The sequence below is a fragment of the Callithrix jacchus genome, chromosome 4 (assembly GCF_049354715.1).
Source record: "Callithrix jacchus isolate 240 chromosome 4, calJac240_pri, whole genome shotgun sequence".
Classification (NCBI taxonomy): domain Eukaryota; kingdom Metazoa; phylum Chordata; class Mammalia; order Primates; family Cebidae; genus Callithrix; species Callithrix jacchus.
The window spans coordinates 175806939-175831080 of record NC_133505.1 but is presented as its reverse complement, the minus strand read 5'-3'; the positions used below and the strand labels follow the sequence as shown (position 1 = coordinate 175831080).

General features: G+C 51.0%; 1 protein-coding gene across 2 annotated transcripts in view; it reads left to right on the top strand.

Moving 5' to 3' along the window:
* Positions 1-23461, top strand: part of THBS2 (thrombospondin 2) — a 42783-nt gene extending 19322 nt beyond the window's left edge. For both annotated transcript variants that reach the window (XM_035297220.3, XM_035297219.3), the window contains exons 10-22: positions 482-655; positions 4626-4753; positions 4827-4979; positions 5405-5623; positions 7879-7986; positions 9025-9184; positions 13178-13296; positions 14072-14306; positions 15922-16149; positions 16868-17139; positions 18374-18471; positions 19582-19721; positions 21735-23461. In XM_035297220.3, coding sequence (XP_035153111.3) covers positions 482-655; positions 4626-4753; positions 4827-4979; positions 5405-5623; positions 7879-7986; positions 9025-9184; positions 13178-13296; positions 14072-14306; positions 15922-16149; positions 16868-17139; positions 18374-18471; positions 19582-19721; positions 21735-21742 — 2042 coding nt within the window. In that variant the 3' untranslated portion in view covers positions 21743-23461. The remainder of the gene's footprint in view (positions 1-481; positions 656-4625; positions 4754-4826; positions 4980-5404; positions 5624-7878; positions 7987-9024; positions 9185-13177; positions 13297-14071; positions 14307-15921; positions 16150-16867; positions 17140-18373; positions 18472-19581; positions 19722-21734) is intronic.
* The last annotated feature ends 681 nt before the right edge of the window (positions 23462-24142 follow it).

Here is a 24142-nt window from a genome sequence, read left to right as displayed (position 1 = left end):
ACCCTCCATGACTGAGGGACACCTTGGTGGGGAGTTCTGAGCTTCTCGGGATAAAAGGTGATGGGGGCTGAGCACGGCGCCTCACTGTGCCTGTGATACCAAGGCTGTGGGAGGCTGAGGCAGGAGGATTGCTTGAGGCCAGGAGTTTGAGAGCAGCCTGGACAACACAGTGAGACCTCTGTATTAAAAAAATCATTTTATTAAAAAGAAGAGGTTTTATGATTTTTCTTCTAGAGGCCAAGACGTGGCAGCAAAGCTGCTATAAGTGCTGTCATCTGCAGCAGTCCCCAGATCCACCAAATCTTAACAGGCTTAGTGGTGTGATGACCATCTCCACCTCAGTCGGCCATCCTGGGGAGAAACCAGTTCGTGCGGCTGCGCAGGGAACAGCAGATCCCACCTGCTCTTCCCTGGCTCAGCCAGCTGGCGTTCTCCGCCCCGGGCCTTGCTCTGAGCTACCCCTGGTTGGCTCTCCCCACAGTCGACGGCCGTTGGAGCCCCTGGTCCCCGTGGTCAGCCTGCACCGTCACCTGTGCTGGAGGCATCCGGGAGCGCACGCGGGTCTGCAACAGTCCGGAGCCTCAGCACGGAGGGAAGGCCTGCGTGGGGGACGTGCAGGAGCGCCAGATGTGCAACAAGAGGAGCTGCCCCGTGGGTGAGTGAGGGGCGCAGCGGGTGCCGAACCCCGGGCTTCGTTCTTATGAAAAGCACACAGGTGCTGGGAAACTATATGAAAAACACAGACAAGAAAAATCCATTTTAGTTTCACACGCAAAGATAACTTCTTTTCACATCTGTTTCAGTCCTGCTGTATTTCTCATGTAGAAACAAAAAGATCCCTTGTGGTGTGGCCTGTGGAATGTGGCTATTTGTGTGGTGTGGAATGTGGAGTGTGGGTAGTTGTGTGGTGTGGAATGTGGAGTGTGGGCAGTTGTGTGGTGTGGAATGTGGAGTGTGGGTAGTTGTGTGGTGTGGAATGTGGAGTGTGGGTAGTTGTGTGGTGTGGAATGTGGAGTGTGGGCAGTTGTGTGGTGTGGAATGTGGAGTGTGGGTAGTTGTGTGGTGTGGAATGTGGAGTGTGGGCAGTTGTGTGGTGTGGAATGTGGAGTGTGGGTAGTTGTGTGGTGTGGAATGTGGCATGTGGTTATCTCTGCAGTCTGAAATGTGGCACACGGGTAGTTTTATGGTCTGGTGTGGCACGTAGGTGGTTTGTAGTGTGGAAAGTGGCATGTGGGTAGTTGTGTGGTGTGAAACGGCATGTAAATAGTTGTGAGGACTGGAGCATGGCATGTAGGGTGTACAGTGCAAAACATGGCATGTGGGTAGCTGTGCAGTGTGAAACATGGCACATGGGCAGATGTGTGGTGGGAACATGGCACATGGGCAGATGTGTGGTGGGAACATGGTACATGGGTAGTTGTGTACTGTGAAATCTGGCATGTGGGTAGTGTGCTGTGAAACATGGCGTGTAGGTAGTTGTGTGGTGTGGAAAGTGGCACGTGGGTAGTGTGCTGTGAAACATGGCGTGTAGGTAGTTGTGTGGTGTGGAAAGTGGAGTGTGGGCAGTTGTGTGGTGTGGAATGTGGAGTGTGGGCAGTTGTGTGGTGTGGAATGTGGCATGTGGGTAGTGTGCTGTGAAACATGGCGTGTAGGTAGTTGTGTGGTGTGGAAAGTGGAGTGTGGGCAGTTGTGTGGTGTGGAATGTGGAGTGTGGGCAGTTGTGTGGTGTGGAATGTGGCATGTGGGTAGTGTGCTGTGAAACATGGCGTGTAGGTAGTTGTGTGGTGTGGAAAGTGGAGTGTGGGCAGTTGTGTGGTGTGGAATGTGGAGTGTGGGCAGTTGTGTGGTGTGGAATGTGGCACGTGGGTAGTGTGCTGTGAAACATGGCGTGTAGGTAGTTGTGTGGTGTGGAAAGTGGAGTGTGGGCAGTTGTGTGGTGTGGAAAGTGGCACGTGGGCAGTTGTGTGGTGTGGAATGTGGCATGTGGGTAGTGTGCTGTGAAACATGGCGTGTAGGTAGTTGTGTGGTGTGGAAAGTGGCACGTGGGCAATTGTGTGGTCTGGAACGTGGTGCATGGGCAGCTGTGAGGTCTGGAATGTGGTACATAGGTAGTTGTGTGGTGTGGAAAGTGGCGCGTGGGCAACTGTGTGGTCTGGAACGTGGTGCGTGGGCAGCTGTGAGGTCTGGAATGTGGTACATAGGTAGTTGTGTGGTGTGTCAGCTGGCGTGTAGTTATGTGTTGTGGTCTGCAACATGGTGTGTGGGCAGTTGTGTGGTGTGGAATGTGGAGTGTGGGCAGTTGTGTGGTGTGGCATGTGGAGTGTGGGTAGTTGTGTGGTGTGGAATGTGGCATGTGGTTATCTGTGCAGTCTGAAATGTGGCACATGGGTAGTTGTATGGTCTGGTGTGGCACGTAGGTGGTTTGTAGTGTGGAAAGTGGCATGTGAGTAGTTGTGAGGTGTGAAACATGGCATGTAAATAGTTGTGAGGACTGGAGCATGGCATGTAGGGTGTACAGTGCAAAACATGGCATGTGGGTAGCTGCAGTGTGAAACATGGCACATGGGCAGATGTGTGGTCTAGAACATGGTGTGGTGGGAACATGGCACATGGGTAGTTGTGTACTGTGAAATCTGGCATGTGGGTAGTGTGCTGTGAAACATGGCGTGTAGGTAGTTGTGTGGTGTGGAAAGTGGCACGTGGGCAATTGTGTGGTGTGGAAAGTGGCACGTGGGTAGTGTGCTGTGAAACATGGCGTGTAGGTAGTTGTGTGGTGTGGAAAGTGGCACGTGGGCAATTGTGTGGTCTGGAACGTGGTGCGTGGGCAGCTGTGAGGTCTGGAATGTGGTACATAGGTAGCTGTGTGGTGTGTCAGCTGGCGTGTAGTTATGTGTTGTGGTCTGGAACATGGTGTGTGGGCAGTTGTGTGGTGTGCAAGGGGACACACGCTAGTTTTGTGTTGTGGAAGGTGGAACATGGGTAGTTGTGTGGTCTGGAACCTGGCATGTAGGTAGTTGTGCAGTGTGGCACCTGGCATGTAGTTGTGTGTTGTGGAAGGTGGTGTATGTGTAGTTGTGTGGGTTGGAATGTGGTGCATAGGTAGTGTGGTGTGGAACCTGGGGTGTAATTGTGTGTTGTGGAACATGGTGTGTAGGCAGTTGTGTATTGTAGAAGGTGGTGTGTAGGTAGTTATGTGGTCTGGAGCATGGCACATAGGTGTGATGTGGAAGGTGGCATGTGAGTACTTGTGTGGTCTGGAGCATGGCACATAGGTAGTTGTGTGGTGTGGCACCTGGTGTGTAGTTGTGTGTTGTGGAAGGTGAGGAGTGGGTAGTTGTATAGTCTGGAACGTGGTGCGTAGGGAGTTGTGCAGCGTGGAAGGTGTAGTGTGTTGTGGAAGGTGGTGCATGGATAGTTTTGTGGTCTGGAACATGACACATAGTTGTGTGGTGTGGCACATGGCTTGTAGTTCTGTGAGGTTGTAGTTGTGTGCTGTGGCATGTGGCATGTAGGTAGTTGTGTAGTTGTGTAGGTAGTTGTGCGGTGTAGCACATGGCATGTAGTTGTGTGTTGTGGAAGGTGGTAGTTGTGCAGTGTGACACGTGGCGTGTGGTTGTGTGTTGTGGAAGGTAGTTGTGCAGTGTGGCATGTGGTGTGTAGCCATGTAGTCTGGAATGTGGCATATAGGTAGTTGTGCAGTGTGGCATGTGGCATGTAGTTGTGTGTGGAAGGTGACAGTTGTGTGGCATGGCACGTGGCGTGTAGTTGTGTATTGTGGAAGGTGGTTGTGCGGTGTGGCACATGCCATGTAGTTGTGTGTTGTGGAAGGTGGTAGTTGTGTGGTGTGGCACGTGGCGTGTAGTGTGTTGTGGAAGGTGGTAATTGTGCAGTGTGGCATGTGGCATGGAGTTGTGTGTGGAAGCTGGTAGTTGTGTGGTGTGGCACGTGGTGTGTAGGTGTGTGTTGTGGAAGGTGTTAGTTGTGCGGTGTGGCATGTGGTGTGGAGTTGTGTGTTGGGGAAGGTGGTAGTTGTGTGGTGTGGCACATGCCATGTAGTTGTGTGTTGTGGAAGGTGGTAGTTGTGCAGTGTGGCACATGGCATGGAGCTGTGTGTGGAAGGTGGTAGTTGTGTGGTGTGGCACATGGTGTGTAGGTGTGTGTTGTGGAAGGTGTTAGTTGTGCGGTGTGGCATGTGGTGTGGAGTTGTGTGTTGGGGAAGGTGGTAGTCATGCGATATGGCATGTGGTGTGTAGGTGTGTGATGTGGAAGGTGGTAGTTGTGTGGTGTGGCACGTGGTGTGTAGGTGTGTGTTGTGGAAGGTGTTAGTTGTGCGGTGTGGCATGTGGTGTGGAGTTGTATGTTGGGGAAGGTGGTAGTCATGCGGCATGGCACATGAGTAGTCATAATGTACACATGCTCCTGTCACCCTCTGCACTGCGTGCTCCTGAGCAATCCATTCTTGGAGATGACGCCTCTTGATGATGGTGCAGTATCACACCAGAGCACTCCTGACTACACAGTTTTAAGACAAGGACATCCCGGAGTGTTTGGTGGCACACAGGGCTAGCTTCCTTTTGTGCTGAGCAGGCTGTGTGGTTAACTCTGCTTTGCCTTCTCCCACCCAGATGGGTGTTTATCCAACCCCTGCTTCCCGGGAGCCCAGTGTAGCAGCTTCCCGGATGGGTCCTGGTCCTGCGGCTCCTGCCCCGTGGGCTTCTTGGGCAATGGCACCCACTGTGAGGACCTGGATGAGGTGGGTGACCCCGCCCCGGGCTGTGGGTGCCGTGGAGGTTGGGAGTGGCCTCTCACATCTGCTTGTCCCACAGTGTGCCCTGGTGCCCGACGTCTGCTTCTCCACCAGTAAGGTGCCCCGCTGTGTCAACACTCAGCCCGGCTTCCACTGCCTGCCCTGTCCGCCCCGCTACAGAGGGAGCCAGCCCACCGGGGTCGGCCTGGAGGCTGCCAAGACGGAAAAGCAAGTACGCCGGCCTTCCTTCTGTGAAAGTCTTTGGAAAAACCAGATGAGCCCAGAAAAGACGCAGGAGAAAGAAGAGGAAGGGGTGGCGTGGCCGGGAGGGATGTGGGAGGGGCTGGCTGGGAAGCAGAGCACCTGCCAGGCTCGGCTGCATCTCTCACGTGGCTGCAGGGTTGAGCGCTCACCCAGGTGCCTGTGAGTGTCAGCCCACCGCCTCTCAGCGGTCAGTGGCATCCTCGGTGAGCCGCAGCAGACGCTCAGAGCCTCAGGAACTACCGGCACCTCAGTGCATGTGCAGAAAGCCCCTCCCAGTTCAGGACTCCCTGCTTGGGATGGGGCCTGCTGGGGACCTCGTGCCCGACTACCCACCCCGACGCCTCCAGAGCCACCGTCCTGCCTGTTGCTGACCACACAGCCCTTCTCCTGCAGATGTGTGAGCCCGAAAACCCGTGCAAGGACAAGACACACAATTGCCACAAGCACGCGGAGTGCATCTACCTGGGCCACTTCAGTGACCCCATGTACAAGTGCGAGTGCCGGACGGGCTACGCGGGCGACGGGCTCATCTGCGGGGAGGACTCGGACCTGGACGGCTGGCCCAACCTCAACCTGGTCTGCGCCACCAACGCCACCTACCACTGCATCAAGGTGAGGGTACCTGGGGCCACGGGGTCAGCCCTCCTTCAGGTGCCAGGGATGCTGCGTCCGGGGGCGGGGAGCACAGCGAATTCGGAAGCATGGTGAATTTGGAGGGAGCGTTTCGCGGGCCTCCTGCCTAAAGGTCACGATCACCAGGTTGAAGGCACCCCTGTTGGTCCCCTTTCTTGGGGTCCTTTCTGGACGCGGCCACATCTTGGTGCTGCCCGCTGCTGGGCGCCTGGGAACAGCAGGCGTGTCTGCCACTATTCCCAACTGTGTGTGTCACCACACCTGAAGTCGTGAGCAGCAGGAGAGGCGGCCGGCTCCACACTCAGCTCCAGGCTGTGCAGAGGCTGTGGTGTCTCAGGCAGCTGGGGACTGGCTGGGAAAGACTCAGGACATGGTTTTCTCCCCAAAGCCAAGCAGTAAGGGAGCAGCTCAGCTGGCGGGGAGGAAGAGCTCCGTCACGGCCCATCACAGGCTGGATGGCTTTCATGAGTGCCACGTCCAGGAGGCTTAGAACAAGAGGAATCTGTTATCTCCCAGCTCCAGAGGCCAGAAACACAACGGCCAGGTGCTAGCGGGGCATTCCCTCTGCCTCCCGCAGCTTCTCCAGAGTGGCAGTCTCTGGGCTTCTGGGGCTGGTGGCTGGTCACCCAGACCCCTGCCCCGTCTTCATCCCGCTCTCGCCGGTGCCTCTCTCTCCGGAAACTTCACCTGCCTGTCTCTTAGACGGACACCTGTGGTTGTATCTAGGCCCCACCCAGATAATCCAGGAGGAGGCTCCTCAAGGTCCTTGACCTGATTGCCCTTGTCACCATATAGATAAAATTCACTTTGGCCATATCAGGTGACACTCCCGGGCTCCAGACACCAGGTCGTGGACATCCCCTGTGGGGACTGCCACTCAGTCCACCGCACAGGGCGTTCCAAGATGTTTCAGTGCAGTTTTATGCCTGAAGAAAGCCAGACATGTTAATGCCACAAACCGACACGAATGTCATTTCAAAGTATAAAGAGATTCATGTATTTAATATTTAGTCATTCTCGTGAATTTTGTGTTAATTTTTCTTTCAGTCCCTCTTCATTAAAGATGGCAAATACTGACTGAAAGAAAACACGAATACCCTTTAAAATCAGTGAGGCACTGACCCCAGCTATGTCGCACCCGTGGCCACCCAGCCTACCCTTCCCCCAGCTCCTCACTGCAGGTCAGCTGCAGCTGAGTCCATGCTGCTGGGAGACATCCTGATTATTCTTTTCATTACGGTGGAATTTTAGATGAAAATTTAATGACTTCAAAAATGGTACATGATTTACAAGGTTACATATGTAAATATATAATTTATGAGAACAAAAGGATTTAAAAGTGAGACGTGACGAACGTCCCCTGCGCCCGTTCCCATGTTCACGAGACACACAGGCGCTGAATCCTCCCCGTTGCCAAGGGCCCCTCTCGGGGACCTGGGTCCTCCCTGACCAGCGACATGCTCTCCTTTCTTCATCTGTGAGTGCTGAGACTCTGGCCTCCAGGACGTGACCCCGGGAGCTGCCTTCTGACGGAACCAGTGACGCGCTTTGAGCCACGGGAGGAGACGCCCCTTGCAGGTCTCGTAGGCGTGTTCATGAAGCTGACACGGGCGCTCTGCCTTCTCCCGGGTCTGCAGTTCCCTCCAGTTAGTGTCCACACAGCTCAGCTCTAAATTGTGGTGTAACTGGACTGAAACGAAATGAGTTTTTCCCGGTTACACGCATTACACACTCACCGTGAAGGCCAAGTTAGCGGAGAATTTCAAGGCCTCGGCCCTGGTTTCTGAACGTGTCACACACACTTTCAAAAGACTCTTCGTGGAGATCTGTAGGTGCTGAGGGTGAGACGTTCGTAAGCTTTGGCGTTTGATTTATGAGTGGAAGTCTGTGGGGAGGAAAGGATCACCAAAGCCTCTTTTCTCTCCCACGTTCTCTCGGAGCAAAACCTTGTCATACTCCTGTGTCTGCAGCTGTTTGGCAAAACCTCACTGGGATTCTGGGCTCCGAACACTAGTTGCTTCTGTCTCCCTCACGAGTGGCGGTGACATAATTTCCAGGGCAGGAATTGAGAAGAAACGCCTCGCCTCTGGCCTCCTGGCCGCCTCCTTGAGCTCCCGGGAGCGTGCAGTCCGACCCGGGGCAGACGGGGCACGCTTCCGTCTCGTTTCACCTGCATTCCTGAAAGAGACGCTTTCCAAAATGCTTTCCCAAGCATTCTTCCTTCTCCATTGCAGGATAACTGCCCCCATCTGCCTAATTCTGGGCAGGAAGACTTCGACAAGGACGGGATTGGTGACGCTTGTGATGACGACGATGACAATGACGGGGTGACCGACGAGAAGGTAGGAGTGGCTCGTGCCGCACACCCTGGGTACCGGGAGCAGCGGGGTCCGCAGAGGCCCCTTCATACCAAAGGGTCCTGGTCAACCGTCTTCCAAGTGTCTGTGCACGAGCAGCTCCCAACGGCCACTGTGAAGTCAGTCGTTTCTAAAGCAGATTTCCTCAGGGCATGGGGCTACCTGGAGTGTGCAGCTGGGAATGTTTTGAATAATTTTATCTACTCTCACTGCGCAAAAATAGAAGACCTCCCCTCCTTCTGCCGAGGAGCCAGTGGTGGGCAAGGCTGGTACCACCGTGGGTGATAAACTTGCCTTTATGGCAACATTTCAAACATGACCATACTTCTGAGAAAACCGCTGCAAACACAAAGGCTGTAACGTGTTTCTACACAAAACAGCTGTAGCGCGAATGGATGAATTTTACTTGCTGCCTTCTTACACCTGACTTTGCTGGAGGCCCTGACTCGCTAATCCATCCATTTATCTGATGTGCACATATCTCTCCTCACCATGAAGTGTCTGGTATGCCGTTTTTGCCTTAGCAGTCTCCAAATTTTCAACAAAAGACGATGCATAAATAACGATAAAATGATTTGATATTGAAAAAGTATTTAACTGGCATTTTTTTTCTTTAGACGGAGTTTCAGTCTTGTTCCCCGGGCTGGAGTGCAGTGGCACGATCTTGGCTCACTGCAATCTCCACCTTCTGGGTTCAAGTGACTCCCCTGCCTCAGTCTCCTGAGTAACTGGGATTACAGGCAAGCACCACCACGCCCGGCTAATTTTTGTAGCTTTAGTAGAGACAGGGTTTCACCATGTCGGCCAGGCTGGTCTCGAACTCCTGATCTCCGGTGATCTGCCCATCCCGAAGTGCTGGGATTACAGGTGTGAGCCACCGGGCCCAGCCCTGACTGGCGTCTTTGTTTGTCTGATTTCCACATTGATTTTGATGAACTCTGAGTACGTAACTTGTAAGTGCTCAAGGGCCCGACACACATTCCTCTGATCTTTGCTGAAGTCTTTCCTTTCTTGGTTTCCCAGGACAACTGCCAGCTGCTCTTCAACCCCCGCCAGGCTGACTATGACAAGGATGAGGTTGGGGACCGCTGTGACAACTGCCCGTATGTGCACAACCCCGCCCAGATCGACACTGACAACAATGGAGAGGGGGACGCCTGCTCCGTGGACATCGACGGGGACGGTGAGGCTTCTGCTCCCTCCCACACGTGCTCTTTGTTTTTTTTTTTGAGATGCACTGTTGCTCTGTTGCCCAGGCTGGAGTGCAATGGTGTCATCTTGGTTCACTGCCACCTCCACTTCCCAGGTTCAAGTGATTCTCCTGCCTCGGCCTCCATAGCTGGGATTACAAGTGCACGCCACCACACCCAGCTAATTTTGTATTTTTAGTAGAGATGTGGTTTCACCATGTTGGTCAGGCTGGTCTTGATCCACCTGCCTCGGCCTCTGAAGGGATAGTATTACAGTGTGAGCCAACTGGCCCGATGCGTGCGTTGAAAGGGTCACCATTGGAGGCATTTGCAAGCTTCATGTTTTCTTCTGAATGGTTGGCAATAATATTAACAGTAAGAAACACGTTGAATGCTCAGTAGGTGTTAGACAGTGCAGTGAGTTTTTACTGTGTTCATCTATGGATTATCTAGCTTGATTCTTGAAGTATAATCCCTTTCTCTTTTTTTTGAGATGGAGTTTTGCTCTCCTTGCCCAGGCTGGAGTGCAGTGGCGTGATCTCAGCTCACCACAACCTCTGCTTCCTGGGTTCAAGCGATTCTCCTGCCTCAGCCTCCCGAGTAGCTGGGATTATTCCTGTTGTGCCTGCCACCATGCCCAGCTATTTTTTTGTATTTTTATTTATTTCTTTTCTTTTTTTTTTTTGAGACACAGTTTTGTTCTTGTTGCCCAGGCTGGAGGGAAATGGCACAATCTCGGCTTGCTGCAACCTCCGCCTCCTGGGTTCAGGCAATTCTGCTGCCTTAACCTCTTGGATAAGCTCCTTTCATCTTTACACTACTGTAAGATTAAATGGCTCATTCAGTTATTCCCGTGGGGCCCATGCTTATTCTGCCTCGCCTTTTCCCACGGGTCAGGGGTCCCCGGCCACAGGCCAGCCCTGTGGAAAGCTGCGAACTTGGCGCCCTCCTCTTTCCGCCCCCAGCCTTGCAGTCCTGGGCCTTGTGCTTCTTCATGGTGTCTTCTCCTATGCTTACTCTTTATCCAAAAGTTCCAAGAAGCCACGATGTGTTTTCATCAAATGGAGTTTCTAGGAGCCATAGGTCTGTCCTGTGTCCCGGTCCTGGGATATCCGCCTCTGCACCCTTATTTCTACCCATGTATTGGAAACTCCTCCCGCAGGGCTCAGAATAACATGGGTGTATCGTGGTTGCCTCTGCCACTGTTCCCAGTGGATGCTTTACCTGGACGAGCCCTGCAGCCCAGTGCCACCATCACCACATGGCTGTTCCTTCTCTCGGGGTGCCTGGAGCAGCAGGACCTCGGGGCAGGCTCAAGTGCATGCTTGGGCTCAGCCCCAGCTCCCCACACACTGCGCCTCGTGGGGTCCTCTTCCCAGCCCGGCACCAGCCTCACCCCTTCTGAGCCTCCCCAACCTGTGTCTAACCTTTTCCACTGATTTCTGCTTCTACCCTCATCGTGGTCTTGGGAAACGTGGTGAACTGCCGTCTAAGGGCTCACTGTGGCCAGGAGGCTCCTCTGCTTCTCATCTGGGTGGTGCCTGTGATGTGCTAGACGCAGATCTCAAGCTCCCAGTCCCTTCCTTTTTTATGTTTTAGGACCTCCTTACTTCCCGAGATGCCACCTGAGCAAAGCAAGGCAAGCATCTCAGCTCAGCTCTGGCTCTCCCTGTGGACTCGCTGTCATGTAATGCTTTGCTTCGTCATCTGTGGTGCTGTTACTGATGTGCTGTTAGTTCAGTTCATGTGGACTCGCTGACATAATGCTTTGCTGAGTCATCTGTGGCGCTGTTACTGATGTGCTGTTAGTCCAGTTCCTGTGGACTCAGTGACATGTAATGCTTTGCTGAGTCATCTGTGGCGCTGTTACTGATGGTTCAGTTCATGTGGACTCACTGACATAATGCTTTGCTGAGTCATCTGTGGCGCTGTTACTGATGGTGCTGTTAGTTCAGTTCATGTGGACTCAGTGACATGTAATGCTTTGCTGAGTCATCTGTGGCGCTGTTACTCATGGTTCAGTTCATGTGGACTCGCTGACATAATGCTTTGCTGAGTCATCTGTGGTGCTGTTACTGATGGTTCAGTTCATGTGGACTCGCTGACATGTAATGCTTTGCTGAGTCATCTGTGGTGCTATTACTGATGTGCTGTTAGTTCAGTTCATGTGGACTCAGTGACATGTAATGCTTTGCTGAGTCATCTGTGGCGCTGTTACTGATGGTTCAGTTCATGTGGACTCGCTGACATGCAATGCTTTCCTGAGTCATCTGTGGCACTGTTACTGATGTGCTGTTAGTTCAGTTCATGTGGACTCAGTGACATGTAATGCTTTGCTGAGTCATCTGTGGCGCTGTTACTCATGGTTCAGTTCATGTGGACTCGCTGACATAATGCTTTGCTGAGTCATCTGTGGTGCTGTTACTGATGGTTCAGTTCATGTGGACTCGCTGACATGTAATGCTTTGCTGAGTCATCTGTGGTGCTATTACTGATGTGCTGTTAGTTCAGTTCATGTGGACTCAGTGACATGTAATGCTTTACTGAGTCATCTGTGGCGCTGTTACTGATGTGCTGTTAGTTCAGTTCCTGTGGACTCACTGACATGCAATGCTTTGCTGAGTCATCTGTGGCTTCGTTACTGATGGTGCTGTTAGTTCAGTTCATGTGGACTCAGTGACATGTAATGCTTTGCTGAGTCATCTGTGGCGCTGTTACTGATGGTTCAGTTCATGTGGACTCGCTGACATGTAATGCTTTGCTGAGTCATCTGTGGCGCTGTTACTGATGGTTCAGTTCATGTGGACTCGCTGACATGTAATGCTTTGGTGAGTCATCTGTGGCGCTGTTACTGATGGTTCAGTTCATGTGGACTCGCTGACATGTAATGCTTTGCTGAGTCATCTGTGGCGCTGTTACTGATGGGGCTATTAGTTCAGTTCATGTGGACTCGCTGACATGCAATGCTTTGCTGAGTCATCTGTGGTGCTGTTACTGATGGGGCTATTAGTTCAGTTCATGTGGACTCAGTGACATGGAATGCTTTGCTGAGTCATCTGTGGCGCTGTTACTGATGGTTCAGTTCATGTGGACTCGCTGACATGCAATGCTTTCCTGAGTCATCTGTGGCACTGTTACTGATGTGCTGTTAGTTCAGTTCATGTGGACTCGGTGACATGTAATGCTTTGCTGAGTCATCTGTGGCGCTGTTACTGATGGTTCCGTTCATGTGGACTCACTGACATAATGCTTTGCTGAGTCATCTGTGGCGCCGTTACTGATGGTGCTGTTCAGTTCATGTGGACTCGCTGACATAATGCTTTGCTGAGTCATCTGTGGCTTCATTACTGATGGTGCTGTTAGTTCAGTTCATGTGGACTCGCTGACATGTAATGGTTTGCTGAGTCATCTGTGGCGCCGTTACTGATGGTGCTGTTCAGTTCATGTGGACTCGCTGACATGCAATGCTTTGCTTCGTCATCTGTGGCGCTGTTACTGATGGTGCTGTTAGTTCAGTTCATATTTTTATAGCTTTAATATCAGCGCAATTCATCCCTCAGATTTCTTAAAACATTACATCTAAAAACCCTGCCGATCTCTGCCATTGTTATTTTCCCACTGTGTACATGGATGATACGCTCCTAGGAACTCCACGAGTGCTTTCTGAGTGGATATTTGGGAGAAATAAGCAGCTGAGCAAGCTCAGATTTACACGGCGACAGCACGTTTACTCCTCCTGCCACACTGCCCAGAAATCTTCAAAAGTTGGTTCTATTTCAAATGAAGGGAATTTGAATTGTAATAAAATATGTCATATGTTCTTCGAGAATCTAGTTAGTCTTTATATTTTCCTATATTCTTAGGCTTTTTATTATCATTAAATAAAAGTGTGGTTGTAAACAATTTAATGTCATAGGAAAAGCATGTGCTTTTTCTAAGCTCACCTGTCCTTCCTTCTGTTTTTTTTTCCTTTTCAACACCAACAGATGTCTTCAATGAACGAGACAATTGTCCCTATGTCTACAACACTGACCAGAGGGACACGGATGGTGACGGTGTGGGGGATCACTGTGACAACTGCCCCCTGGTACACAACCCTGACCAGGTGAGGGCAGCCATGGGCAGGGGGGTGGGGTTGGGGTTCCTCATCAGGGGGATATGCACAGTGATGGTGTGGGGGATCACTGTGACAACTGCACCCTGGTGCACAACCCCAACCAGGTGAGGGCAGCCATGGGCAGGGGGGTGGGGTTGGGGGTCCTCATCAGGGGGATATGCACAGTGATGGTGTGGGTATCATTGTGACAACTGCCCCCTGGTGCATAAGCCTGACTAGGTGAGGGCAGCCGCAGGCAGCAGGGTGGGGCATCCTCATCAGCCCCCTGCATGGGGCCTTGGCCCTTTTCCATGAGCTCCGCCAAGGCAGGACAACATGGAGTTTTCAATGATTTTAGCTGAAATCAATTGATCTCAGGGGCCACAGGCCACATGAATAGATGCTTCATCTCATCAGCTGGAGTGAGGCTGTGCCTGACAGGATTCTCTCCTCATTTTCCTGATGCCAACATGGGATATATTACAGCAAATGGTGTAGGAAAGAGACTTAATCACCCGGTACTTGATGGTTTTCCAGTGGAGAAGCTCAAGCATCTTCCTTTAGTGAAGTGAATCCCTGCAGTGAGAGAGGTGGCAGAGGGTGGAGAGGTTCCCGGACCGAGGGTCCTGGGCCCAGCGCCGGTCCTGACGTCGGGGTCGGTGTGACCTCGGGCCAGCGCTGCCGCAGGACGAGGAGACGGCTCTCAGGCTCACATCCTGCCGGTTCCTCTCCGCCTCCTCCAATCGGGGCTCCTCTGCTGTCTCCCTCACGCCCTCTCCCCCAGACCGACATGGACAATGACCTCGTCGGGGACCAGTGTGACAACAACGAGGACATAGATGAGGACGGCCACCAGAACAACCAGGACAACTGCCCCTACATCTCCAACGCCAACCAGGCCGACCACGACGGCGACGGCAAGGGCGATGCCTGCGACCCCGATGATGACAACGATGGCGTCCCCGACGACAGGGACAACTGCCGGCTGGTGTTCAACCCGGACCAGGAGGACCTGGACGGTGGGTGCTGCCTCCACTCCCGGGCGTGGAGGAAAACGGCTTCCGAGCAGCCGGCCAGGGCAGAGATATGTATGTGTGGGGATGGTCTTAAGTCTCCTGCTGGAAAAAGTGCGGTCACTTTGGGCAAATTCAGCTGCCCGTGGGGCCGTGCAGTGAGTTTCTCGCCCGGACGGCTCTGCACGTTCTTGGCTGTGTGCCTGCCCTCAGCAGGTGTGCTGCCCCAAGCGTATGTGCGCGTCAGGCGGAGGAGAGATCCCTGCCTCCGAGTTACTTCCAGAATGTTGATGACCTCCTGGAAAGAATGCTGGTTATAAATGGAGGATGAGTCAGGGATTCGGTGTATGGGGCCAGGCAGGGGACAGGGAGGACTTTTTTAAGGGCAAAGCAAACAAGAATGGCAGGAGTGTGAAGCGGAAGAGGAAGAGCTGCTTTGCTCAGTGGGGAGCCTGGATAGGTGGCTGGTAGTCACGGCCGCCGAGGAAGGTGCTGGGTGGGCTGCAGTCCTCTAAGCCAGCATCCCCGAGTAATAAACACAGGCACAGCTGTGCTCCAGGGCTTCCGGGGAGGGAGGCTGTGAGAAAGTGGCCCTCGGATGGGTCCAGGCTATGCAGGCTGCCTTTGGAAGGCGCATCTTGGACAGATGGAGATAAGGACAGAAGGGGTGTCAGAGCCAGCATGACTCAGAAGCACGTGGGAGACGCTGGGATCAGAAGGGCAGCTCCCGGGCCCTCCCTGAGCAGCGTGAAGGGATGGAGCCAGCACAGGAGGCCTCATCTGGACTCCACGCTTGGACGGGCGGGGACTCGTTCCCCAGGCAGCGTTCCCCCAAGGAGGGGCTGGGACAGGGAGAAGCCGACAGGCAGAACAGCATTTCAGAATGCCCTGATATCAGCTTCGTGCCTGCCACACAGCAGGTGGAGTACGCTCTTGAACAGAAAACTAGTGGAAGAATATGAGATATTCAGTCCAACTGCCTTTTCTCCTTCTAAAACAATAGGCCATGTGATAGCTAATTCAGTACATTGCAATCTGCCTGTCAGGTTATCATCATCGCCGTAGACTGATAGACCGGACACGTGTGGCAAATTCGTGGTCCCCCCGTCAGCACCACGCCCACCTCACCCCCACTCCCCGCCATGTCACAACCCCACTGAAAACCTGACCACAAGGACCCCTAGACAGCGACGTCCATGTCTTCCCAGGAGAAGCCATTTTAGTGTGAGTCCCGCTTTAAAGCCAGATAGACTGTAAGAGGCAAAGATAATTAAGAAAAATCATAACGAACATTCAGAAAATATTCACAAACCCAGCTGGGAATGCGGGTTGACACTGCTTGACAGCCATTGCGGTTTATCCCTCAGCCCTGGGTTTGAACACGGTGAGAAACGGCTGTCTGTGAACTTGCCGTGCTGGCCTTGCTGCATATTTACCACAAAAACGTTGTGAAAATGTGGAGGCTCCTCTTGGCGAAGTCAGATGTTCTGGGGATTGCAGGGCACTCAGTCTCAGATGCTCAGACCACGAGGCACTCACGTTTCTCAGACATAGAAGAGCTCATGGCAAACCACCGACTCTGCTGCTTCTTTTTTTCTTTTTGTTTGTTCCTGGTGAATAGGTGATGGCCGGGGTGATATTTGTAAAGATGATTTTGACAATGACAACGTCCCAGATATCGATGACGTGTGTCCTGAGAACAATGCCATCAGTGAGACGGACTTCAGAAACTTCCAGATGGTGCCCTTGGATCCCAAAGGGACCACCCAGATCGATCCCAACTGGGTCATTCGCCATCAAGGCAAGGAGCTGGTTCAGACAGCCAACTCGGACCCCGGCATCGCCGTAGGTGAGTCTCTGAGATACGGCGATGGTGCCGGCATTGCTCTGGGGAGGTGCCCGCAGATCACGCAGGTGGGATGATGCAGTGTGGTCTTTCTGAAGCCCCCATCCTTCGATGGTCTGTGAAGCTGTCTGCCTAAATAATCTTGACAGGCGCATGCACCTGCCTCTCTGAAGTCTCTGAAATTTCAGTAAACCATTTTATCTTATAGACTTGGTCTATGAAATGGACCTCAGAACTCTCATAAGTTGGATCTAAAAAATGTCTCTTCAATTACACTAATCTCCTGGTAAAAGAGCCCAGTGGGGTGAAGAGGAGAGCCGCCCTGCCCACTGGGCATCCACTGTCCGATGGTCAAGCTGGAGATTCCCTGAAATGTGTTTCCTTTTTTTTTTTTTTTTGAGAAGGAGTCTCACTGTCACCCAGGCTAGAGTACAGTGGCACAGTCTTGGCTCACTGCAACCTCTGCTCCTGGATTCAAGTGATTCTCCTGCCTCAGCCTCCCGGGTAGCTGGGATTACAGACGCCCATCACCATACCTGGCTAATGTTTGTATTTTTAGTAGAGACAAGGTTTCACCCTGTTGGTCAGCCTGGTCTCGAACTCTTGACCTCAAGTGATCTGCCCGCCTTAGCCTCCCAAAGTGCTGGGGTTACAGGCGTGAGCCACTGTGCCTGGCCACCTGAAAGGTGTTTCTAACAAAAAGTTATGGTGTTCCACCCAGGTTTTGACGAGTTTGGGTCTGTGGACTTCAGTGGCACGTTCTATGTAAACACTGACCGGGATGACGACTATGCTGGCTTCGTCTTTGGCTACCAGTCGAGCAGCCGCTTCTACGTGGTGATGTGGAAGCAGGTCACGCAGACCTACTGGGAGGACCAGCCCACACGGGCCTACGGCTACTCCGGTGTGTCCCTCAAGGTGGTGAACTCCACCACAGGGACTGGCGAGCACCTCAGGAATGCCCTGTGGCACACGGGGAACACGGCGGGACAGGTGAGCACGGCCAGCCCGGCCCATGTGTGTCCTCGGTACCACTGCGCCATGGGGTGTTTCAGTGGGACTAGCCCATCCTGGAGACCCCACTTTGGTTTTGATTAATTTCAACTCCAGGCTCACTTTAATAATTGTACATTGTTATAGACAGCATGCCTGGGGCTACCACTGAGCGGTTGCTAATAGCATGAAACACAGTTGCTAATTCTCCTGCAGATTAAACCTGTTTTACCGTCTTCTGGAGATAGGCAGTGAGCCTAGAACATAACAATCAAATATATAATTAAAAAAAATTTTTTTTTTTTTTTTGAGACGGAGTTTCGCTCCTGTTACCCAGGCTGGAGTGCAATGGCGCGATCTCGGCTCACCGCAACCTCCGCCCCCTGGGTTCAGGCAATTCTCCTGCCTCAGCCTCCTGAGTAGCTGGGATTACAGGCAGGCGCCACCATGCCCAGCTAATTTTTTGTAATTTTTAGTAGAGACGGGGTTTCACCATGTTGACCAGGATGGTCTCGATGTGTTGACCTCATGATCCACCTGCCTCGGCCTCCCAAAGTGCTGGGATTACAGGCTTGAGCCACCGTGCCCGGCCAAAAATTTTTTTTAATTAGAGATAGGAAGAACCGAATATCCAAAACTTTAGGTATTTTGCCCAAGGTCCTGTATCAAGGAAAGAGAAGATCCAGACCTGAACCCAGGAATCTGAGGGTCAGGTTCCTGTGATCTCAAATCTGGGAATCTGAGGGTCAGGTGCCTGTGGTCTCAAATCCTGGAATCTGAGGGTCAGGCGCCTGTGGTCTCAAATCCTGGAATCCGAGGGTCAGGTGCCTGTGGTCTCAAATCCGGGAATCTGAGGGTCAGGCGCCTGTGGTCTCAAATCCGGGAATCTGAGGGTCAGGCGCCTGTGGTCTCAAATCCGGGAATCTGAGGGTCAGGCGCCTGTGGTCTCAAATCCGGGAATCTGAGGGTCAGGTGCCTGTGGTCTCAAATCTGGGAATCTGAGGATCAGGTTCCTCTGCTCTCCAGTCCGGGAATGTGAGGGTCTCAGCCCCGAGTCACACCCCCTGTCCATGGACTTTGATCCACGATAGAGGTTTTTAAGATAAACACATCAGAGAGAGATGGAGCACCACGAGCCTTAAGAGTGAACTTGCAGAGTCATGTTTTGCTTCCTGCATGGTGTTAAGGAGCAGTGGTCAGGACCCTGGCTGCCAGTGGCTGTGTTCTCCCTCAGGTGCGGACCCTATGGCACGACCCCAGGAACATTGGCTGGAAGGACTACACGGCCTACAGGTGGCACCTGACCCACAGGCCCAAGACCGGCTACATGAGGTGAGCTGGGTGCGGCGGTTCTCCGCGTGGCTTCCTGTCGGATTGTCGGATGCTGGTGGGAACATTAGCAGACCAATCCGCTCAAGTGAATTCTAACCTGTTTTTCTCTGGAGTCTTCCGCATTAGCTGCCTCCTCTTTTCTGCGCTGCGTCTGTACTACATATTACTTGTTTTTAAAAAATGGTTGAAAAGGAGAACAATCTGCTTTATTTTTAAAATACCTTTGGGATGATGACTGTATTTTCTCCCATGAATACCCGAGGCAGGGAGAACACCTGCGATGAAAATAACTGCATCTTTGCAGAGTGAGCTGGTGCTTTATTGGAGACTGGATTTGTATCCGTTTCTGTTCATGTCGATGGCTGAATGTAAAACACGGTTGTACGAAGTTTTGGCCCCGTTAGCCTAACAGAATCTTCTCTCCTGGCTTAACAGCCTTTGTAATCGACTTTTACTGAAACAAAATGTGGACAATTTAAAATCAAGTTAGTTTTTTTTTTTTTTTGCAAAGTTAATAAGCACCAAGATCAGGCTGACTCTGCACGGATGCCAGGAGTGTGTGAGTCCCGAGCAGCGGTGGGCAGATCTGTGTGGGTGACGTACAGGCTGGTGGCCTGGCCGGACGCTTTCCTGGGGGTTCTCCTGTGTATTCACACTTATGCTCCATCCTCCCACTGAGGGTGTGGTGCATCAGGCCCTGCCCCCAGGCAGCTTCCAAAGTGGGGAGGAAAGCCGGTGACCTCATGGTTTCAGCACAGGGTGAAGTGGGGAGAGTCTGGTGCAGCTTCCCAGGAAGCGGGAAGCTCCCTCTCACCCCACCAAAGGCTGAATCTCCTTTCAAGCCCTTGCCCAGGTGACTGTAAGTGAACTAACAGATTGTGACAATGGTGCGGTTGCAGGAAGGCATGCCCTGGTTCAGTTCTGCACCAGGGGTGGCTGCAGTTTGAAAGGAACAGCCAGCAATGCCCCCCTGGGTACTGAAGTACCAGGCAGAGGGCTGTGTCCCCAGATCGGCAACCTGCGTCTGGAGCCGACCTTCCACCACTGGTGAAGCCTTCAGAGTTCATGTTCTCTTTCTTTCCTCTTCTTCTTTTTCAAAACCACTTTTAGAGTCTTAGTGCATGAAGGAAAACAGGTCATGGCAGACTCAGGACCTATCTATGACCAAACCTACGCAGGCGGGCGCCTGGGTCTGTTTGTCTTCTCTCAAGAAATGGTCTATTTCTCAGACCTCAAGTACGAATGCAGAGGTGAGTGTCAGCGCCTCCGGCCAGTGGGGAGGGCGTGCAGCACCCAGAAAGGGAAGGGGTACACAGTGTGCTTTTCCGATTACAAAAACTGGACCTCAGAGGAAAAACCTGATTGCAGTAACACGCAGGGCACCCTGCACATTCCAAGCAGCCGTTTCATTTGCTCAGCCTGGATTGTTTCTGGTTGTTAATTGCATTCGGATGCCTCTGGTTGGACAGTTTCCAATGATCAGCAATCCCACCCATCCTCATTGTGCCATATTCTAGATCTTCTCCGATTTTCTCCACCTTCCAGACTCCTGAAACCATTTTTGATTGGTCCTCTTGTGTTAGCAATGGCAGGCAGCCAGGCAGGAAGGGAAGAAGGAAGGGCTTCTCCACAGTTATCTCCCTATAAGTATATTAGAATCAAAATATTACAGACCTGGAAAAGAACTTGAATCTGTCTGCTTAATTCCACACCTTCAAGTGGATATGGAAACATTCCCTTCACAGATTCAGTAAATAAAGCTCAGGATGCTTCTTGAAAATCACACGATGAAAATCACGTATTGGGCCAGTTAGTGACTCATGCCTGTAACCCCAGCACTTTGGGAGGCCAAGACAGGTGGATCCCCTGAGGTTAGTAGTTCGAGACCAGCCTGACCAACAGGGCAAAACCCTGTCTCTACTAAAATACAAATAAAAATACAAAAAAAATTAGCTGAGTGTGGTGGCATATACCTGTAATCCCAGCTACTCAGGAGTCTGAGGCAGGAGAATCACTTGAACTCAGGAAGTGGAGGTTGCAGTGAGCCAAGATTGTGCCACTGCACTCCAGCTTGGGCAACAGAGTGAGACATCCTCCATAAAAAAAGGAAAATCATGTACGAAGTAAAGAGAATAAGACAAGAACCTTGATTTCTCTGCTTGCTTCTGTGGAGACTTTCTTCTTATGTTAGGATGCCTTTTAAGGCATCTGATTTCCTCCCACCCATCCAACACATTCATCCATCCACTCATCTGCCAACCACCTCATCCATTCACCCAATCCATCGACCCATCCACCCACCCACCCACCCATCCACTCATCCATCTATCCATCCACACATCCATCCATCTCATCCATCCATCCATCCATTCACCCATCTGCCAACCATCTCATCCATCCTCCCACCCACCCACCCATCCACTTATCCATCCACCCACCCATCCATCCACTCATCAATCCATCCACCCATTCATCCATCCACCCATCTACCAACCATCTTATCCATTCACCCAATCCATCTACCCATTCATCCACCCATCTCATCCAACCACCCACCCATCCACCCATCCACCCATCCATCCATCCATCTCATCCATCCATCCACCCATCTGCCAACCATCTCATCCATTCACCCAATCCATCCACCCATCCATCTACCCATCCACCTACCTAATCTCATCCATCCACCCACCCATCCATCCACCCATCCATCCATCCATCCACCCATCTGCCAACCATCTCATCCATTCACCCAATCCATCTACCCATCCATTCACCCACCTTTCTCATCCAACCATCCATCCACCCATCCATCCGTCCACCCGCCCACCCATCCACTCATCCATCCATCCATTCACCCACCCATCTACATATCCATCTAATTCATCCACCCACCCACCCATCTATCTCATCCATCCATCCATCCACCCACCCACTACACCCATCCTTTCATCCACCTCTACCCACTTATCTATCTTATCTATTAATCTATCATCTCATCCATCACCCACTCATCCATCCATCTCATCCACCCACCCACCCATCAATCCATCCATCTATCTCATCCACTCACCCACCCACTCATCCATCCATCCATCCATCCATCCATCCACCTATCTCATCCATCTATCCATCCATTCATTGATCCATATTGTAGATCTCATTTTTAATTAAAGTAATTGTATTTCAGGTTCTAGGTAAAATAAAACACTACAGATGGTCCAGTTATCCTAATTCTGTTTATTTATTCCTTTTTTTTGTAGATGTCTAAACAAGATTTGCTGCATTTCCAGCAATGCCCTGTGCATGCCGTGGTCCCTAGACACCTCAGTTCATCGTGGTCCTTGTGGCTTCTCTCTCCAGCAGCACCTCCTGTCCCTTGACCTTAACTCTGATGGTTCTTCACCTCCTGTCAGCAGCCCCAGACCCAAGTGCCTTCAGAGGATAAATATCAATGGAACTCAGAAATGAACATCTAACCCACTAGAGGAATCCAGTTTGGTGACATATAAGACTTTATGTGGAGTGAAAATTGGGCATGCTATTCCATTGCTTTTTCTTGTTTGTTTAAAAAGAATGACGTTTACATATAAAATGTAATTACTTATTGTATTTATGTGTATATGGAGTTGAAGGGAATATTGTGCATAAGCCATTATGAGAAATTAAGCATGGAAAATATTGCTGAACTACTTTTGCTGCTTAAAGTTGTCACTCTTCTTGAATTAGAGCTGCTCTACAATGACACGCGAATCCTGTTAAATCAATTATAAAGAAGGTTCAGTTCAAATTTGAAGTGATGGTATAATAAGGAGAGATTAGAAGACAAGAGGCGTAGCGAATGACATAAGCTGCCAACTAACTAGTGGGAACCTGTAAAACAGTTACAGAAATAGACGAACACCCCTTCCCCACTCTTCTCTTATCCGACAATAAAAGCCCTCGTGCAGTAGACATGCAGTTTCATCAAAGAAAAAATATCCTTGCAAAATGGGTGTGACGCGGTTCCAGATGTGGATTTGGCAAAACCTCAGTTAAGTGAAAGGTTAGCAGAGCAAAGTGTGCTGCGCTTCAGCTGCCGCGGTGTCCGGGGTGGGGCCTCCTGCCTGAGTTTCCTTCCCCAGCTTTGCTGCCCCAGAGGAGGCAAAGCAGACGCACAAGCCGGAAAAGGCGCTTGGCATCAAACTCACAACTAGGCTTTGGTAACTGCAGAAGAATTGCTTTTATGTAATTTGATAATACATTTCATTAAGGTTCCAGTTATAAATGTTTTGTTAATATTTATTAAATGAATACAGAATGCAGCACCATTTACCGATAACTTATTTTAAATATGCCTAGTAACACATATGTAGTATAATTTCTAGGAACAAACATATAACAAGTATATAATCCTGTGAAAACATGAGGCTTTATGCGATCAGGTTGCCACAATGAAGCATGCTATGAGCTGTAACAGAATCAGTAGAGAATAATGAGGAGTTGATAATGGAACCTTAATATATAATGTCGCCAGTGATTTTAATCCAATATTTGTTACTGTTATCTATCTGCTGTATATGGAATTCTTTCAATTCAAACGCTGAAAAGCAATCGGCATTGATTCTTGCCGGACACACCCAGTAACCAGTCATGTGTAATATGCACAAGTTTTGTTGTGTTCGTGTCTGTTTGTTGTTTGTTTGCTTTAAGTCGCATGAACTTTCTGCAGGAAATAGTCCCACTCCACATAAAGGGTTTGGTAAGAGAAGTCTGCCTGCCCAATAGCGGGCAAGTCGCTCTCCCCTTTCTGTTAGTGTTCACATTTCTATGCCAAATAGTAACTTTAGTCCTAATGTACACTTTGCATTTTGATAAAATTATTTTTGTTGTTTCCCTTGAGGTTCGTTGTTGCGTTGTTGTTTTGCTGCACTTTTTACTTTTTTGTGTGGCGCTGTATTCCCAAGACCAACGAAGCGTTGGAGCCTTCATTAAATGTAGCGACTGTCAACAGCGTGCAGGTTTTCTGTTTCCGGGCTGCGGGGCCGACCGCGAAGGGTGTGGGAATGACGATGATGTGAATAGTTACAATGTACCATATTTTTTGTAAGTTATTTATGTTTTTCTAAACGAATTTCTCTATAGGTTGATGAAACGTCATGTGTTTTGCCAAAGACTGTAACTATTTATTTATGTGTTCGCATGGGCAAAGTTTCACCACTGAAACCCTGCACTTAGCCAGAAGCTCACTTTTAAAGATTAACAACAGGAAATAAATTGTAAAAAAAAAAAAAACAAAAAAAAGGTTTTCTACACATGATCTCTCTCCCTTTTTTAAAAAGAATTAGCAGGGTTTATGCCAGGGGGTGGGGGTGGGGGAGGGGTAGGAGGAATTGGCATTTTGCTTGAATTGGCATTTTGCTTCCTGTAACATAAGTAGGCCTGTGGCATAAAATGCAGGCTGAAGGGCCTGGTGGGGAAGGAAGCCCTGCTTGACACAGGTCTCCTTCTGCTGAGCCTCCCAGCCCTGCTGGATCCGACCATTTCGCAATTAATCCCTCCTGCCTCCGCTTGGTGTCAAACAAGGGACTAGAACTTCGTAGGGAATTTGGCAAACATGATAGAAGTGATTCAGAAAAAGGCAACAGCCCAAGGGACCCCGTCCCTAACTCGAGCTGCTCTTCCCACCTGA